This window comes from Cervus canadensis, chromosome X (assembly GCF_019320065.1).
Source record: "Cervus canadensis isolate Bull #8, Minnesota chromosome X, ASM1932006v1, whole genome shotgun sequence".
Taxonomy (NCBI): domain Eukaryota; kingdom Metazoa; phylum Chordata; class Mammalia; order Artiodactyla; family Cervidae; genus Cervus; species Cervus canadensis.
Window position 1 is genome coordinate 21,441,782 of NC_057419.1, and position 21,139 is coordinate 21,462,920.

A 21,139-nucleotide genomic window follows, 5' to 3' on the forward strand; every position below is an offset into this window, starting at 1 on the left:
AAAGGAAACTAGAGTTAAAGTTTCAACACATCATTCTAAGGAGTAAAGTGTTGATACCAGTAGACTGTGACAAGCCACATACATATATGCCACATATATATATAATAACACCCAGAGTGACCAGAAGTAAAACTATACGAAGCAATACACTCAAAAACAAATAAATCAAGATGAAATACTAGAAAATGTTCAGGTAGCCCACAGAAATGCAAGAAATAAAATCAGGAAACAAAGAAAAATTTTAAAATGTCAGACTTAAAACCCTGATATCAATAATTACTTTAAATGTAAATGACTTAACCATATCAATTAAATGGCAGCAATTGATAAAGTGAATAAAAACAAGACCCAACTATATGCCATTTACAAGAAAATCTGTAAGTTCAATGACATCAATAAACTGAAAGTAAAATGATAGAAAAATATATACCGTGCAAATACTAACAATAAAAAAAGAGTAGTTATGTGGATATCAGATAAAATAGACTTCACAGGCTTCCCTGGTGATCTAGAGGTTAAGAATCCACCTGCCAATCCAGGAGACATGGTTCAACTACCGAAGCCAGCCCGCCTAGAATCCGTGTTCCACAATAAGAGAAGCCACTGCAATGAAAAGCCCACACACGGAAACTAGAGAAAACCCAGGCACAGCAATGAAGACCCAGTAGAGCCAAAAATAAATAAATCTTTTTAAAAAATAGACTTCAGAGCAAACAAAGTTACTAGAGACCGAAAGGCTCTCCCCCCAGGAAGACATAACAATCCTTAATATACCAAACAACAGAATCTCAAAATACATGAAGTAAAATGTGAAAGAGTTGAAAGGAGAAATAATCAGATCTACAGTTATATTTGAGGACCTCAACACCCTCCTCTCAGCAACTGGTGGAACAACCAGAAAAAGCAGCAAAGATATAGAAGACCCAAACAGTACAATCAACCAACAGGATTCTCATTTTAGAGAAGGAAATGGCAACCCCCTCTAGTATTCTTGCCTGGAGAATTCCATGGACAAAGGAGCCTGGCAGGCTACAGTCCCTGGGGTCGCAAAGAGTCGGATATGACTGAGTGACTATCACTCACTCCATCCAATAAAAGCAGAATACATATTTTTGTCAAATGTCTGTGCATCATTCACCAAGATAGACCACATTCTGAGCCAGAGAAAAATCTCAACAAATTGAAAAAAAATGAAATAATATATGGCATATTGTCTGACCATAATGGAATCAAATTAGACATCAATAATACAAAGAAGAAAATCTTTAAACACTTAGAAATTAAACAGCATATTTCTAATTAATTCATAAAGAGAACATTTCCATGGACATGATAAAATGTATAGAACTTAATAAAAATCAAACACATCAAAATATATGGGATGCAACTAAAGTAATACTGAAAATGAAATTTACAGCACTAAATGCTTACATTAGAAGAAAGGGAAAAGTCCCAAATCTATAATCAAAGTTCCTGCACCAAAAGTGAAGAGTAAAAGAAACCCAAAATATATAAAAAATAATGAAATAATAAAAAGCAGAAATCAATGAAACTGAAAATATGAAAAATAGGAAAAGAAGCAAACAGCTGGTACCTCAAAAAAGATTAATAAAGCTAATAAACCTCTAGAAAGACTCACAAAAATAAAAGAGGTGATACAAATCGTCAATATCAGGAATGCAATGGGATATCACAACACATTTAGCAGCCATTAAAAAGATAATAGGGAATACTACGATTCAGTTTACCCTCACAAATTTGATAACTTAGAAGAACTGTACCAATTCTCCCAAAATTACAAATACTAAAACTTAACCAAGATTACAGAGACAATCTAAATAGTCCTATAACCATCAAGGAAATTAGATTTGCAATTAAAAAGCTCCCCCAAAGAGGAATCTACAAGCCTAGGTTGATCTGTGGGTTTAACACAACTCCCATCAAAATCCCAGCAATTTTGGGGGGAAACATAAACAAGTTTACTCTAAAATGAGGATGGAAAGGCACAGGACCTAGAATATTTTAAATGATTGTTGAAAAAGAAGAATAAAGTAGGAGGAATCATTGTACCTGATGACAACATTTACTGTATAACAACAACAATCACAAGGTTGTGATTTGGCAGAGGGGTAGAAACATAGATCAGTGGAAAACAATAGAGAACCCAGAAATAGATCTAATGGTTCTTTATTACTGTATAAAAGCAATTCAATGGAGTAAAGATTGTGCTGCAGCAACTGGATAGGCATAGGAAAAAAAAAAAGAAGAACCTCAACCTACATCTCACACTATACAAAATTAACTCAAATGTGAATTGTAAAGTATAAAACCTTTAGAAAAAAACATAGGAGAAAAAATTTGGGATCAAAGACTAAACAAAGAGTTCATAAGACTCTATACTAAAAGTATAAAATCCATAAAAAGAAAGTATAAATTGAACCTCAAAAAATTAAAAATTTTCTCTCTGCAAAACAAAACAAAAACACCTGTAGAAAGTATGACAAGGAATGCTGCAGATAGGAAAATATTTGCAAACCACATAAACAACAAAAGACTAGTATCTCAAATATCTAAACAACTCCCAAAAGATAGCAGTAAAAAACAGAAAAAAATTATAAGATAGAACAGAAATTTCAGAGAAAGAACATACAGATGGAAAATTAGCACATGTGAAGATGCTGCACATCATTATCCAAGGCAAATGCATATTAAACCCACAACAAAGTATTACGGCATACCTATCAGAATGGATAAAATTTTTAAAAATAGTGAAAATACCAAATGCCAGTGAGGATGCAGAGAGAATGAATTACTTATACATTGCTGGTAGGACTATAAAATCAGTCATTCTGAAAATAGTTTGCCAGTTTCTTATAAAACTTAACATGCAATTATCATATTACCCAGCAACTGTGCTCTTGAGCATTTATCATAGGGAAATGAAAACTATGCAGACAAAAACCCACACAAGAATGTTTACAGCAACTTTACTCTTAATATTTAAAAACTGGAAACAACCCAGATATCCTTCAGTAGGTAAACAGATAAACAAATCATGGTATACCAATCAGCAAAAAAAAAGGAAGGAACTACTAATACATGCAGCAACTTGGATGGATCTCAAGGGAGTCTTTGACTGTATGGATCACAATAAACTGTGGAAAATTCTGAAAGAGATGGGAATATCAGACCACCTGACCTGCCTCTTGAGAAACCTATATGCAGGTCAGGAAGCAACAGTTAGACCTGGACATGGAACAACAGACTGGTTCCAAATAGGAAAAGGAGTATGTCATGGCTGTATATTGTCACCCTGCTTATTTAACTTATATGCAGAGTACATCATGAGAAATACTGGACTGGAGGAAGCACAAGCTGGAATCAACAGTGCCAGGAGAAATATCAATAACCTCAGATATGGAGATGACACCACCCTTATGGCAGAAAGTGAAGAAGAACTAAAGAGCCTCTTGATGAAAGTGAAAGAGGAGAGTGAAAAAGTTGTCTTAAAACTCAACATTCAGAAAACTAAGATCATGGCATCTGGTCCCATCACTTCATGGCAAATAGATGGGGAAACAGTGATCACCACAGTCAGTGGCTGACTTTATTTTTCTGGGCTCCAAAATCACTGCAGATGGTGAGTGCAGCCATGAAATTAAAAGATGCTCACTCCTTGGAAGGAAAGTTATGACCAACCTGGACAGCATATTAAAAAGAAGAGACATTACTTTGCCAACAAAGGTCTGTCTAGTCAAGGATATGGTTTTTCCAGTGGTCATGTGTGGATCTGAAGTTGGACTATAAAGAAAGCTGAGCGCTGAAGAATTGATGCTTTTGAACTGTGGTGTTGGAGAAGACTCTTGAGAGTCCCTTTGACTGCAAGGAGATCCAACCAGTCCATCCTAAAGGAAATCAGTCCTGGGTATTCACTGGAAGGACTAATGTTGAAGCTGAAACTCCAATACTTTGGCCACCTGATGCGAAGAGCTGACTCATTTGAAAAGACCCTGATGTTGGGAAGATTGAAGGCAGGAGGAGAAGGGGACAACAGAGGATCAGATGGTTAGATGGCATCACCTACTCAATGGACAGGAGTTTGGGTAAACTCCGGGAGTTGGTGATGGACAGGGAGGCCTGGCGTACTGCAGTTCATGGGGTCGCAAAGAGTCAGACACGACTGAGGGACTGAACTCAACTGAACTGAAATATTAAATACTATAAGTCGATAGACTCATAGAACATTGTCTTGCAATGACAAAATTATACAGAGAGATACAAGCAACTCCTGCAGCTCAATTGCAGAAAAATAAATGACCTAATCAAAAAATGGGCCAAACTAAACAGACATTTCTCCAAAGAAGACATACAGATGGCTAACAAATACATGAAAAGATGCTCAACATCACTCATTATCAGAGAAATGCAAATCAAAACCACAAGGAGGTACCATTACACGCCAGTCAGGATGGCTGCTATCCAAAAGTCTACAAGCAATAAATGCTGGAGACGGTGTGGAGAAAAGGGAACCCTCTTACACTGTTGGTGGGAATGCAAACTAGTACAGCCACTATGGAGAACAGTGTGGAGATTCCTTAAAAAACTGGAAATAGAACTGCCATATGACCCAGCAATCCCACTCTTGGGCATACACACCGAGGAAACCAGATCTGAAAGAGACACATGCACCCCAATGTTCATCGCAGCACTGTTTATAATTGCCAGAACATGGAAGCAACCTAGATGTCCATCAGCAGACGAATGGATAAGGAAGCTGTGGTACATATACACCATGGAATATTACTCAGCCATTAAAAAGAATTCATTTGAATCAGTTCTAATGAGATGGATGAAACTGGAGCCCATTATACAGAGTGAAGTAAGCCAGAAAGATAAAGACCAATACAGTATACTAACGCATATGTATGGAATTTAAAAAGATGGTAATGATAACCCTATATGCAAAACAGAAAAAGAGACACAGATGTACAGAACAGACTTTTGGGCTCTGTGGGAGAAGGCAAGGGTGGGATGTTCTGAGAGAATAGCATTGAAACAAATATACTATCAAGAGTGAAACAGATCACCAGCCCAGGTTGGATGCATGAGATGGGTGCTCAGGGCTGGTGCACTGGGAAGACCCAGAGGGATGGGATGGAGAGGGAGGCGGGAGGGGGGATCGGGATGGGGAACACATGTAGATCCACGGCTGATTCATGTCAATGTATGGCAAAAACCACTACACTATTGTAAAGCAATTAGCCTCCAACTAATAAAAATAAATGAAAAAAATAAAAATTAAAAAAAGAGAGAGAGAGAACACATTAATATTTGGATAGGTTGCAGATGAAGCCAGGTAAGGAATGACAAGGAAGATGTGGATGTGTTTATAAAAGGGCAAAAGATGGTTCTTGAGAGTAACAGAAGAATTCTGTATCATGACTGGTAGTGGTGAATATCCAAACCTTAACACTTTCCAAAAGTGCAGAGAACTAAACACACACACACATACACACACACACACACATGAATACAAGTAAAGCTGAGTACATCTGAAAAGATCTGTGGATCATATCAAAGTCAAAATTTTAGTTGCCATATTTTACTATGTTTTTGCAAAATACTACTATTGGGAGATATTGGGTAAAGGGTACATAAGATCTCTCTGTATTACTTCTTGTAACTAAATGTGATTCTGAAATATCTCAAAATGAAAAGTCTAATGTTGAAAAAGCAATCACTAAGAATTAATATTAAGAATGCTGATGGGTTTAAATTAGAGTGCTACTCATAATAGGTGTCACTTCAAACTCACCAAATCCAGAAGTTAGGAAGAAAGATTCTGAATCAATTTGTTGGTAACTGTCATTTTTTATTACACTTGCATGATTCTCTGCTTCAGGACTCATTTCTGTGCCGGATTCTGTTTGAACAACATTTTGATAAGGAAAACATTTTCAAGTACTGAAAGACAAGAAATCTCAACAGTAATTTTTATTTCAGACAAAACTATCATTCAGGAATGAAGGAAAAATAAAGACATCCCTAGACAAAAGAAAACTAAAAAAATGTCACGACTGACTTACCCTTAACAATGGCTAAAGGAAAATCATCTGACCAAAAGGATATGATGAAGAAAGGAACTTTGGAGCATGAGGAAGGAAGAAAAAACAATAGAAAGAACAAAGGGACTTCCCTGGTGGGCCAGTGGTTAAGACTCAGTGCTTACACTGCAGAAGCCATGAGTTTGATCCCTGGTCGGGGAACTAACATCCCACATGCCATGTGGTGCAGCACCCCCCAAAATTTTTTTAATAAAAAACTTTAAAAAAATATTAATAATAAAAAAGAAAGTAGAACTACACATGTGAAGAAACTAGATCATTCATACGTTGCTAGTGGGACTATAAAATGGTACAGCTACACTGGAAAACAGTTTGGCAATATTTTACAAAACTCAGCTTGCAATTACCATAGGACCCTGCAACTGCGCTCTTGGGTGTTAGCCCAGAGAAGTGAAAACTGGTGTTCATACAGAAACCTATACACGAGCATTCACAGTAGCTCTACTCCAAATAGCCAAAAACTGGTAACAACTCAGACATCCTTTAACTGGTGAACAAATAAACGATGGTACACGCATACCATGGAGTACTCAATAAAAATGTATTGATCTACACAGCAGCTTAGATAAATCACCAGGGAATTATGGTGAATGAAAAAAGGCAATCCCAAAAGGTTACATATTATGTAAGTCTATATAAAACTCTTGAAATGACAAAATTATAAAGAATGAAAACAGATTAGTAGTTGCTGAGGGCAGGTACAGAGATGGCAGGGGTAGGAGCATGAGAGAAGAAAGGCAGGTGTGGTTTTCCAGGGCAAAAGGGAGAATCCTTGTGGTAATGGGAATGTTCTGAATTTTGACTGTGATGGAGGACATGGAAAGGTATTCAGGTTGCAAAATGATATAATACTAAATCACACACACAAACATAAACACACACAAATATAGATAAAACTAAAGACAGCTCAGTAAAATCTGTGGATTTTATCAATGTCTATATCCTGGTTCTGATATTGTATTATAATTTTGCAAGATGTTATCTTTGTGGGAAACTTGGTAAAGTAAACACAAAATCTATTATTTTTTATAATGGCATGTGCAGCTAAAATTTTCTTTATAAGAAAACTTAATTTGTAATTAGGAAAAGCTCATATTAAGGGTGTTAATAAACCTAAATTAAATAGTGCTACTTATAATATGTATCATTACACTCACCAACATCGGAAGGGATGAAGATATATGAAGCATCTTCATCACTGTCATATTCCAAGAAAGGTGGCTGATTCATCACTGGAGTGTCAATTTCCAGGCTGGTTTCTGCTTTGACCACCATTTCTGTTAGTAAAATGTTCAAATGCTGTGAGAAAAGACTCCACCCTCATACCTATATCTGATGAAACTATCTTCCAGTAATGAAGAAAAAATATTCACAAAGGAAAACCAAAAGTATTTGTCACTAACTGACTTATGCTTAAAATGGCTATAGGAAAGTCTTCTAACAAAAAGTATATAATAGAATTCTGGAGCATTAAGGAGAAGAAAGAACAATGGAAAGAACAGAAATATGGATGCAGAGAAATCAGATCACTCATACATGGCTGGCAGGAATGAAAAATGGTACAGCTACACTGGAAAGCAGTTTGACAATTTCTTGTAAACTAAGGATGCAGTTACCACAGGTTCAAGAAATTGCATTCTTGGGAATTCATCCAGAAGTGAAAACTTTTGTGAAAGAGTGAAATGAATGAAATGAAAACATTTAAAAGATCACAATAAACTGGAAAATTCTGAAAGAGATGGGAATACCAGACAACCTGACCTACTTCTTGAGAAACCTGTATATAGGTGAGGAAGCAACAGTTAGAACTGGACATGGAACAACAGACTGGTTCCAAATAGGAAAAGGAGTACATCAAGGCTGTATATTGTCACCCTGCTTATTTAACTTATATGCAGAGTACATCATGAGAAATGCTGGGCTGGAGGAAGCACAAGCTGGAATCAAGATTGCCGGGAGAAATATCAATAACCTCAGATATGCAGATGACACCACCCTTATGACAGAAAGTGAAGAAGAACTAAAGAGCCTCTTGATGAAAGTGAAAGAGAGTGAAAAAGTTTGCTTAAAGCTCAACATTCAGAAAACTAAGATCATGGCATCCGGTCCCATCACTTCATGGCAAATAGATGGGGAAACAGTGGAAACAGTGGTTGACTTTATTTTTCTGGGCTCCAAAATCACTGCGGATGGTAATTGCAGCCATGAAATTAAAAGACGCTTGCTTCTTAGAAGGAAAGTTATGACCAACCTAGACAGCATATTAAAAAGAAGAGACATTACTTTGCCAACAAAGGTCCGTCTAGTCAAGGATATGGTTTTTCCAGTAGTCATGTATGGATGTGAGAGTTAGACTATAAAGAAAGCTGAGTGCAGAAGAATTGATGCTTTTAAACTGTGGTGTTGGAGAAGACTCGTGAGAGTTTCTTGGACTGCAAGGAGATCCAACCAGTCCATCCTAAAGGAGATCAGTCCTGGGTGTTCATTGGAGGGACTGATGTTGAAGCTGAAACTCCAATACTTTGGCCACCTGATGCAAAGAGCTGACTCATTTGAAAAGACCCTGATGCTGGGAAAGATTGAGGGCAGGAGGAGACGGGGACGAGAGAGGATGAGATGGTTGGATGGCATCACCAACACAATGGACATGGGTTTGGGTGGACTCCAGGAGTTGGTGATGGACAGGGAGGCCTGGCATACTGCGGTTCATGGGGTCGCAAAGAGTTGGACACGACTGAGTGACTGAACTGAACTGAACTGATGAATAAATATTCATATCAACACTACCCTTACCAGTCAAAAACCGGAAGCACAGAGGTTTTCAACAGATGAACAGAAAAATAAACCCTGGTACATTCACACTATGAAGTAATACTCAGCAATAAAAAAGAAGGAACCACTGCTACACACAAACAGTATGAACCAATCTCCAGGGAATTGCACTGAAGGAAGAAACCAATCTCAAACACATGATTCCATTTATATAACAATGCTGAAGGGACAAATAATTGATCTGGAGAACAGATTCATAGTTACCATGAAACAGGGCAGAGGGTAGGAGTAGAGGGCAAATGTCAGTTGGAGAGAGATGGGTGTGGTTATAAAAGAGAAATATGAGAGAGCATGGTAGTGATGCAACTGTTCCAAGGCTTACCTGTGGTAGAAGATACATGATGTGTACATATGAAAAAACTGTATAGAACTGAATACACACACATTAATGCAAGTGAAACTGAGGGCATCTCAATAATATCTGTGGATGGTATCATGTTCATATTTTGGTTGTGGTAATTTTCTATCATTCTGTAAGATGATACCATTTTACCATGGTAGATACCATTTTACCATTGGGGAACACTGGGTAATCAGAACCCAGGACTGTTCTGTACTATTTATTATAACTGCATGTTCAGCTACATTTTTCTGAAAATAAAAACTTTAATTAGAAAGAGCTACCTCTATTTTACACTATGGAGTGTGATGAATCTAGATTAAATATATGTCAAAGTATCATTTCAAACTCACCAACACTGGGTGGAATGGAGAGAGGTGAAGAGCCAGTATCTGGTTTACTGTCATTTCCCACTACAGTTTCATTTCCCACTATCTGATGGCTGTTATCCACAGTGGTTTCTGCTTGTCCTGGCATTTCTATAAGTATAACTTTTTCAAATGCTGAAAGAGAAGAACACTCAACTGTGAACTCTATACTGGGTGAGACTGTCCTTCAGGAAAGAATGGTAAATAAAGACATTATGACACAAAAGAAAAAAGATTTTTTAATTTTCCCTAGCAGATTTTCCCTTAAAAATGGCTAAAGGAAAATCTTCAAAAAAGAAAAGATATTATTAAAGAAGGAATCTTGGAGCATCATGAAGGAAGAAATAATAATGGACAGACCAGAGATACAGATGGAGAGAAAATGGATCAACCACACTTTGATGCTGGAAATGTAAAATGGTACAGCCTCTCTGGAAAATTGTTTGGCAGTTTCTAATAAAACTAAACATGCTATTACTTATAAGACCCAGCAACTGCACTTTTGGCATTCATGACACAGAAGTGGAAATTTATATTTACACAAAAATCAATGCATCAATGTTCACAGCACTTTACCTGAAGTATCCAAAAACTCAGAAAGAAAAAACTTCAATGTATGAATTAAAAAAAAACAACATTGTGTGTGTACATACACACACACCATGGAAAACTCTTCATCAATAGGAGAGAACTATTAGGGAATAAAAATTTAGATTTACACAAAAGTATGTATGTGAATATGTATAGCTGCTTTACTCCTAATAGCCAAAAACTGAAAAAAAAATCCAGATGCCCTTCAACAGGTGAAGAGTTAAAATGTTGTATACCCATAGCATGGAATATTCTGTAGCAGTAATAGTAATAAAGTATTGACACATGCCACAAACTGGATGACTCTTCAGGGAATTAGGCTGAGTGAAAGAAGCCAAACCCAAAGTTATATGGTACATTATTCCACTTATATAACAATCTGAGACAAAATTATAGAAACAGAGAAGAGATCAATGGTAGCCAGGTGTTAGCGATGGGCCTTGGAGGAAGGAAAGGTTGGCTGTGTTTGTATAAAAGCAGTAACAAGGGATCCTTGAGTGATGGTAATGATCGCTACCTTGACTGTGGTGTACTCACTCACTGCATAGTGCTAAATACACACATGAAAGTGTACACACACATACACGTAAAACTAGAGGCACCTCAATAACGTCTGTAGGTTGTATCAATGTCAGTATATGGGTTGTGACACTGTACCATTATTTTGCAAGGTGTAGTCATTGGGAAAAATAAGTAAAGCATTAATAGGATCTCTGTGCATTATTTTTACAGCTGCATGTGAATCTTAAATTATACCAAAAAGTTTTAAGAGCTACCAAAAAGTTTTAAGAACTACAAAATATTAAGGATGTGAATAGATCTAGACTAAACAGTGCTACTCACAATATGTATCATTTCAAACTCACCAAAATTAGGTGGGACGGAGTGAGATGCAGAGTCAGTACCTGGACCAATGATATTTCCCAATAAAGCTGGATAATACACTGTCTGAGAGCTGTTTTCCACACCAGTTTCTTCTTTTATTGGCATTTGTGTAAGGATGAATTTTTCCACACCTGAAAGAACTCTCAATGGTGAATTCTACATGAAATGAAACTATCCTTCAAGTAAAAGGTGAAACAAAAACATTTTGAAACAAAGGAAGACTAAAAGAATTGGTCCCTAGCAGACTTACCCATATGGAGAGGTTAAAGGAATATCTTCAAACAGAAAGGATAGGATGAAAGAAGGAAATTGGGAATATCAGGAAGAAAGAAAGAGCTATAATAAGAACAGAAATATGAATGTAAAGAAACTGGATCATTGCTTGTAAGAATGAAAAATGGTACCACCTCTCCAGAAAACTGGCATTTTCTTACAAAATTAAACATGCTATTACCGTAAGACTCAAAAATTGCACGCTTGGAATTCAAGACAGAAAATTAGAACTTACATTTATACAAAAACCAGTACATGGATGTTCATAACATCATTACTCTTAAGACTAAAAACCATGGGGAAAAAACTAATGTCTTCCCATGGCTGAGTGGTTAAAAACAATTACTGCATATTGAAATCCTGTAAAACTATTCAGCAAAAAAAAAGGAAGTTTTGTACAGGCAACAACATGGATGAATCCTCAAGGAATTATGCCAGGTGAGAAAAATCCTCGAAGTTTATGTACCATAAAATTCCTTTTGTATAATGTTCTTGAAGTGACAAAATTATAGAAACCAGTGTTTGCCAGGGCCTAGGGAATGAACAATGGGGAAGGAGAGGGTTACCTGAGAGAGGTGGGAGTGGCTATAAAGGGGCAAGAAGAGGCATCCTTATGGTAATGGAAATGTTTCTATGTCTTGACGTGGTGGTGGATATCACATCTACTCATGTGATGAAATCAGACAGAAATAAATATAAACACATACAAATTACCACAAGTAAAACTAGGGACATCTCAGTAACATCTGTGTATTATATCAATGTCAATACCTGAGTTGTGATATTTTACTAGTTTTGCAAGATGTTATCATTGAGAGAAAAGGGTCAAGTGTAAAAGGGGTCTTTTATATTATTTCTTATAAAGATATGTGAATCTAAAATTATTCCAAAATAAAAAGTTTAATTTAAAAAAACAGGCTACTGCTAACTTGCATTAAGGATGCTGATACATGTAGATTACATAGTGCTACTTATACTATGTATTATTTGAAACTCACCAAAATTGGGTGGGAGGTTGACAGATAATGAACTCAGGCCACTGTCATTTCCTGATAAAGTTGAGTAACTCATTGTTTCGGGGTTGTTCTCCAGGCTGGTTTCTGCTACCTCTGGCATAGTTACAGTAAAAACATTTTTTGAGTGCTTAAGAAAATAACTGTCAATCATTAATTCTATATGCAGTAAAACTATGCTTCATTAAGAAATGGGAAATGAATATATTCTTATATGAAGGAAAACTAAAAGAACTTGTCTCTTTGAGCATCAAGAAGAAAGAACAATGGAAAGAGAATAAATATGCATTAAGAAAAATTATATCACACATATATTATGGGTAGAAGGAAAAATTATACAGCTCCTCTGAAAAATAATTTTAGCAGTTTCTTATAAAACTAAACATGGAATTACATGTGACCCAGAATTGCCCTCTTGGGCATTCATCTCAAAGAAATGTACATTTATATTTATGCAAAAGCTGGCAAAGGACTGTTCATATAGCTAAACTTGTAACAGCGAAAAATAGGAAATATCCCAAATGTCCTTCAATGAGTGAATAAACAGTTACACACCCATACCATAGAATACAACTCAACAATAAAAAGGAAGAAACTCTTGATACAAGCAATGTGCTTGTGCATGTGCTCAGTCGTGTCCAACTCTTTGCAACCCCATGGACTGTAGCCCACCAGGTTCCTCTGTCCATGGGATTTCCCAGGCAAGAATACTGGAGTGGGTTGCCATTTCCTCCTCCAGGGGATCTTTCCACCTCAGGGATCGAACCCACGTCTCCTGTGTCTCCTGCAATGGCAGGTGGATTCTTTACCACTTGAGCCACCTATGTTCAGTTAAAAAAAAAAAAGCCATGCCCAAAAGGTTCTATAGTACTTTATTCCATTTAAATAACAATATTCAAATGACAAAATCATAGAAAGTCAATTCTGGGCTGGCCTGGGGTGTTAGGATGGGGCAGGTGGGAGGAGAGGGTGACCAGAAGGAAGTAGTTGTGGTTAAGAAAAGGGCAATATGAAAAAAAAAAAAAAAAAAGAAAAGGGCAATATGAAAGGTGTTTGTGGTAATGATGGAAATGTTCTGTATCATGACTCTGTGTGTGTGTGTTAGTCGTTCAGTCATGTCTGACTCTTTTCGACCCATGGACTGTAGCCAGCCAGGCCCTCTGTGCATGGGATTCTCCAGGCAAGAATACTGGAGTGGGTTACCATTCCCTTCTCCAGGGAATCTTCCCAACCCAGGGATCAAACCCTGGTCTCCTGCATTGCAGGCAGATTCTTTACCATCTGAGCCACCAGGGAAGCCCGGTAGTTTCTCATAAAATTAAACATGTGGTTAACATATAGCGAGCAATTGCACTCTTGGGTATTCATATCAGAGAAATGAAAACTTCTATTTACGCAAAAACCTGCACATGAAGATTCACAGCAGCCTTAGTCCTAACATGAAAACCTGGATTATAAAACTCCAAATTTTCTTAAACAGATGAATGGTTAAACTATGACACATCCATACCAAGTAGCAGTACTGAGCAATAAAAAGGCAGGAACTACTGAACAACCTGGCTTAATTTCCAGGGCCTTATATTGAGTGAGAAAAGCCAGTATCAAAATGTTACATACTATATGCCTCCAAATACATAAAAATTTTGAAGTGATAAAGTTCTAGAGATGAAGAATAGATCAGTGGTTTCCAAGAATTAGGGATAAGGGAATGAAGAGGGCCAGGTCATCAGAGGGTGATGGGCATGGTTATAAAAAGGCAACACAAGTGATCCAGGTGATCGAACTATTCTGTCCCTTGACTATGGTGGTGGATATACAAACCTTATCACATGATAAATCAGAATAAAACTAAAAGTACAGACACACAGATGAATACAAGTCAAACTGGGAACAGTTGAATATGACCCACGGATTATATCAACATCAATATCCTGGTTGTGATATTTTACCATAGCTTCACAAGATGTTACCACTTTGGGAAATTGGGTAAAGGCTATGACTCTGTATTATCTCTTACAACTACATGTGAAGCTACAATTATCTCAGTATTTTTGTTGTTGTTCTTCAGTCACCCAGTTGTGTCCGACTCTTGGACTGTGAACCCATGGACTGGAGCACGCCGGGCCTCTGTCCTTCACCATCTCTCAGAGTTTGCCCAAGTTCATGTCCATTGAACCAAAAAACCACTAGCACTAGTTTGCATTAAGGAAGCTTTTGAATCTAAATTACCAAGATGCTATTTACAATGTGTGCCATTTCAAACTCACCAAAATTAGGAGCGATGCAGAGAGATGGCAAGGCAGTGTCTGGGTTCATCCTGTTATTTATAGTTGAATATTTCACTGTCTCAAAGTTGTCAGGCAGACTAGATTCCACTTGTGGAAGATCTGCTGTAGGTTCTGCTAGAGTATCCTGGGCAGATGAGAGATCACTGTTGATATGTTCATCACCTTCACTGAAAATGGATGAAAGAGTAAGCCCAGGAAATGGGCTGTCTGAGTCATGACTTGGCTGTAATGAGTACGTAGAGACAATCCTGGGAAATGATAGACTCTCGCTGGGTGCTAGCTGCTGCAGTTCAGGGGATGCTGCTGACTGAAGAGATACCCCTCCTGGATTAGTCTCAGCATCATTTTCCTGCCTCTCAGCATCATTTTCCTGCCTCTCAGCTGGTGAAGGTGGGTTACCATCTCCCTGTCCAGGATCAAAGAACAGGATGGGTTAAGCTCCTTTGTTTGGATTCTAGACCTTAATTTTTCCATGAGGTATACAGTCAAAACCTTTATGTGTAAATCCAGATGATCTCTAAAATGACACATAGCCAGTATAAATCATCTATGAGTAAAAATAAACATTGAAAAGTAGGTAAAATCATTAATACCTATTTTCCCTGCAACATCATTTTCCACAGTCAAATATAAATGCTGAATTTTGATTATATGATTTTTATTTCTCTTCATACCTACATTTTGATTGCACTTTATATGTTATGGTTACAAACAAAAATATTCAGCATCATGTCTCAAATCTAAACTTTAGCATTCTCCCAACAAAAGTTTAGCTTCCAACCTACTGCTAAAGTATAGATCAATCTTGCTAATCTCAGAGTTATTAGCTCTCTCTCACTTCTGAATGGTATTGTTAGAAAATATAGGTTTATGGAAGTAGTAAAAACATTCGTATAACACTTACATGGGGTAGCGTCTGTGGTCTCCCCAAAGAACGCTGCATTTCTGAAACTATTCCACGAAGGTGGTTAATCTGACGATTGACGATTTCAGTAAGTTCATTCAAATTCTGTTACAATAAAAAATTTAGTGTTCTTATTTTGAAAAAAACAGTAACATATAAGAAAATACCAATAAACCAAACTTTGACTGCCAGAATCAAAGAAAGTTCTCAAGCCATCAGAAATTTCTTGTTTCCCACTTGATGCCTGGTTGTTGGTGATCCAGGGCCGAGCTGGCTGAGATAAAGCGCCCCGACCTCCTACTCAACTCCTCCGTATCATACAGGCATTTGAAGAAGCTTGAATACTGGAAAGTAAATGTTCCATAATTCCTATAAGCCATCACATTTATGCTCGAGTCATTTTACATCAAGGAAGGTGCTTTTTTAGGAAAGAAATGTTCAAATCTGCTAAAAGGCAAAAGAGCCTCTTTCCATACAATGTCAGTATAAACTAACAGGCAGAGAGCAGCCCATTCCAGAAAGAATAGTGAGCCAAATACAATAGCTGTTTGGCTTCAAAGTATTTCAAAGTTATGCAATTAACAACCTTACAAAACTGAGTACACAGCCCCTCTATGCCAATCAGTATGTGACTGATAAAACCTGAAAAATCCTGAAATACACAGAAATTTCATTCAGGCAAAAATACACTTATACAAAGAGATCAGAACCACTACCTCATTCATTCATTAATTCAAGTAAACACTTATTGAGGGCTTACTACCTGTCAGAACAACTTTGCTAGATGCTGGGAATGTGGACACTAAAAAAAAAACAAACACCTCCTGTCCTAAGGAACTTCTATTTGAGCTGGGGAGAGAGAAAAATAGACGATTTCAATAAATAAATTGATTAGCAGCCTAGAACAGTGGTTTTCAAACTGTGGTCCATGCACTGGCAGCATCAGTATCACCCACAGCTTGTCAGAAATGCAAAATCCCCCACCTCAGACCTGCTAATACAGGAACTCATTGCTAGGAGAGAGCCCTCCAAGTAATTCTAATGCATGATCAAGTGTGAGACTCACTGGCTTATCACATTGGGATAAATAGCACAGGGTCTAGGGGGACAAGGTTGGGTTCAAATACTAGAGTTCTACCACTTATTAGCTCTGTGAACTTGGGCAAATCACTTAACTTCTCTGTGCTTCAATCTTCTCATATATAGAATTGGGGATAAAAATCTCAAAGTTATTTTGAGGACAAAATGAGGTAATGGAGTCTTATATTGATATTAACATAATAATTACAGTACATAATAACCAGTCCAGTAATGCTCATATATTATGATTATTACTACCAGTGCCATGACACAAGTAATAAGCGTGCACAGAAAAAAATGGAACCCAATTCAGGCTGGCAGTCATGGTAGGCTTTTCAGAGAAGGAAATGTCTATGTTGAGAATTAAAAGGTGAGAAACCATTCGCTTGGTGAGGATGCATGTAAGGGCATATAGAATAGAAAGAACAGAAAATTCTAAAATACCAAACATTAATTAGCATAATATATTTAGGGAACTATCTATGGCTTAATACAAAATGTGAAACTTAGAGGGAAAAGCATTGGGGAAGAAGGCTGGGGAGGCAAGTAGTGCCATTTTGAGATTTTCACCCAACAGAAACTCAAGCATGGGAAAGACATGAGGCAAACTCATCTTTAGAAAAGATTAAAATGCAAAATGGTGAGGATATGAATCAAAGATGTGGTGGTTAGGATGTACAAGAAACTGTTTTGAGTGATATTAAGGAAAGAGAATCCTCAGGATTTGGTTAATGGGGGAGAGGGGAAGGAACTAGTCAAAGATAATGTCTGGATTTCCAGCTTAATGAGACATGATGGTAGTTAACCTGAGAGAGGGAATATGGAGAAAATGATTTTGTACACATTATACTGAGTTCTTCAGCAGGCATTGGCTAGATACATTCATGACTCTGGGGCCATGAAAAGTGGCAGAGGCTAAAGACATAGATTTGGGTACCAGAATTGTATCATCTAAGCAAAACCTTTAATAAAGAGAGAATCACTCAGGTAGATTTAGACTGAGCAGAGGGGGACCAGTGGACAGCACGATGAACTTAGAGGAGAAAGATGTAATTTCAAAAACAGAGCAACACTTTTAATAATCCAAATGCTCATAGACACTCAGGATGATATCACACAATAAAACAAAAATATTAATGCTATAAAACAGCGGCAATCAGAAAATAACAAATTACTGACAATTACAAATATAATTGATTGTGCCCCAAAAATACAAACACAACATCAGGAAGACAGAGACAAGGATATCTCTCAGAATGCTGTACATAGGTCAGAGACAGAAAATTCGATGAACATTAAGCAACATGGATGATATAAGAGTTGTCACATCCAATTACAAGTCACTCCAGGGACTTCACTGGTGGTCCAGTGGTTAAGAATCTACCTTCTGATGCAGGGGACGTGGATTCAACCCCTGGTCAGGGAACTAAGATCCCACACACCATGTGACAATTAGGCCTGCATGCTACAACTAAGATCAATGCCGTCAAATTAATTAATTTTTTAATAAAATAAAAGTTACTCCAGAGGGAATAGAGTATATGGAAAGGAAGAAATGAAGAAAAATTCTATCAGAGCTAAAGAATGGCACAAATCTTCAAACTGAAAGGGCCCAAGGATACATGGGGGAAAAATAAAGATTTTAAAAGTTTCCAAAGCCAGAGAAAAAAATTTCACCTATAAAAAATCATAATACTAACAGACTTCTCACAAGCACTGGATACTACAATAAAATTTCTATGGGAAAGTAATTTTTAATCTAGAATTGCATACTCAGCATGTGGGACAAATATGGGGCATAAGAGACATAAAGGGACACAAAGAAAATTTCAGATACACGAAGACTGGGAATTCAACTTCTATGCAACTTTCTGTTAAAAAAAAATGTTTAAAAAGTAGTTACTCAGAGAAAATTATAAAGAAAGCAAGAGGGGAATCCAAGATGAAGAAGCCATGGGATCCAAGAAACAGCAGGCAGTCAAAAGAAGTACCGAGGTGACAGTTGTGCCTCTAAAGTAACTGGTGCAAATTATAACAGGAAGGATTTGTGGGGGGAAAATTACGTTAAGAAGAAAGCAGACTCCACTCAACATGGAATTGACTCTGAAGCTCAAAAATCCAAGCAAAGAAATAAAAAGGCATATTTCTCCTTTCAACAAAAGTAGTCAGCAGAACTCCAAAAAAAAAAACCTTCTATATAAGAAAATGTTTAGACAAATAAAAAGTCAGTGTTCAAATAAAATCCAACTAGAATATGACATGATTTTGAGTGCTGTTGGAAGACAGGAGAGAATCCATTGACCTTGACGCTTAGGACCCTGACTAGTAGAGAATTAGCAACTTAGCAACTTATAAGATTATATTTCTTAATTAATTCAAAATGGATTAAAGACTTGAATGTAAGGCCAGAAATCATAAAACTCCTATAAGAAAACATAAGCGGAAAATACCTTGACATCAGTCTTAGCAAAGCTTTTTTGGATCTGATTCCAAAGGCAACAGCAACAAAAGCAAAAATAAACAAATGGAACTATATCAAACTAAAAAAAAAACTTCTGCACAGTGAAGGAAACCATCAACAAAATAAAAAGGCAATCTATTGAAGGGGAGAAGATATTTGCAAAACATGTATCTGATAAGAGGTTAATAACTAAAACATATAAAGAACTCATACAACTCAACAAAAAACAAACAAACTGATTAAAAAATGGGCAGAGGACTTGAACAGACATTTTTCCAAAGACATACAGATGCCCAATAGGCACATGAAAATGATGCTCAACATTTCTAAACAGAAAACACAAATCAAACCACAACGTGATATCATCTCACAGCTGTCACAATGGCTATTATCAAAAGGACAAGAAATAACAAGTGTTGGCAAGGATGTGGAGAAATGACAACCCTCCAGTGCTTTTGGTGGGAATGTAAATTGGCACAGCCACTACGGAAAATAATATGGAGGTTCCTCAGAAAACTTAAAATAAAAATACCATATGATCCAGCAATTCCACTTCTAGGTATTTGTCTAAAGAAAATGAAAAACTAATTTGAAAAGATACATGTACCCCTACATTCACTGAAGCACTATTTACAATAGTCAAGATATAGAAGCACCCTAACTGTCCATCAATGAACAAATGAATAAAGATGTGGTATATATACATACAGTGGAAAAGTACTCAGGCATAAAAAAGAATGAAACCTTGTCATTTGTGAAAACATGGATTGCTAAGTGAAATAAGTCAAAGAAAGACAAACACCATGATTTCACTTACATGCAGAACCTAATAAACAAAACAAAACTCATAGACACAGAAAACAGTTGGTGGCTGCCAGAAGGGAGTGCTGTTGTAGGGTGGGCAAAAGGGGTAGAGTGGATCAAGGAATACAAACTTCCAGTTATAAAGTAAGTCATGGAGATGTAATGTACAGCATGGCGACTCCAGACAATAACTCTGTACTGCAAATTTGAAAGTAACTAAGAAAGCAAATCTTAAAAAGTTGTCATCACAAGAAAAAAATTTTGTAACTCTGTATGGTGACAGATGATAACTAGACATTGTGGTAATCCTTTTGCAATGTATAAAAATGTTTAATCATTACACTGTGCACCTGAAATTAATATCATGTTGTATGTCAATTATGCTTCAGCTAAAAATAAAGATATATGTTTCCCTATGAGGCCAAAGATACCATTTGGTTGCATAAAAAATGATGTTTATAAAATCCTAGCACTGTATGTACTGATTAATTTTTATTTCTATAAATAATTTGTATCTAAAACACGGAAGGCTTATTAATAGTTTACAGAGCAGAATTTATATATTTGTCAGTGTTAGGAATGTGAGAAATGAGCATTAGAAAGAAGATAAATGGAGGATAGTGTATGGAATGTGAATGTCTAGTTCTTATACAATGGGGTGTGATTACAGTTAAAAGACTGCTGTCTAAAGCTGACAGAATAGGTAATATAAGTTTAATAGAAAACAAACAGCAAAAAACTATAAATATCAGTATAACTAATTTCAGAATGGGGAAGATGAAAGAGCTAAATACCTAATTTTTCAAAGTGATAAGTTAACAGTTAACACCAAAAGTTAACACAAAAAGAAATAGGGTGTATTATTTGTATAATGGTAGAAACTACAAGAAGAATTTAAAATAGACTATTAAAAGTGGTTACCTCCAAGGAATAGGGCCAAAGGTGGAAAAGAAAAGACTTCTATGCTTCATTTAAGCCATTCTCTATTCAACTTTTCTTAGAACTGCGTGCATATGTTTTACTTTTATGATTAAAAGAGAGCTAAAAACAGGAATTCAGGTGCTTAGATAACATAAATGACATTTAAAGAACCGGGTTATAAAGGTAAGCAGAGAGAGAAGATGACAGCTAGAGAGGGATAGGAGGCCAAAAGAAGTGATTTTAAAAAATAACAA

At 36.7% G+C, this 21,139-nt stretch overlaps 1 protein-coding gene across 2 annotated transcripts in view; it reads right to left on the reverse strand.

Moving 5' to 3' along the window:
* The window catches only part of BEND2 (BEN domain containing 2), a 45,829-nt gene that overhangs the window by 12,540 nt on the left and 12,150 nt on the right, over positions 1 to 21,139 (reverse strand). For both annotated transcript variants that reach the window (XM_043458961.1, XM_043458960.1), the window contains 7 exons: positions 15,620 to 15,724; positions 14,695 to 15,121; positions 12,413 to 12,523; positions 11,123 to 11,272; positions 9,651 to 9,800; positions 7,283 to 7,402; positions 5,816 to 5,923 (listed from right to left, as the gene is read on the reverse strand). In XM_043458961.1, coding sequence (XP_043314896.1) covers positions 5,816 to 5,923; positions 7,283 to 7,402; positions 9,651 to 9,800; positions 11,123 to 11,272; positions 12,413 to 12,523; positions 14,695 to 15,121; positions 15,620 to 15,724 — 1,171 coding nt within the window. The remainder of the gene's footprint in view (positions 1 to 5,815; positions 5,924 to 7,282; positions 7,403 to 9,650; positions 9,801 to 11,122; positions 11,273 to 12,412; positions 12,524 to 14,694; positions 15,122 to 15,619; positions 15,725 to 21,139) is intronic.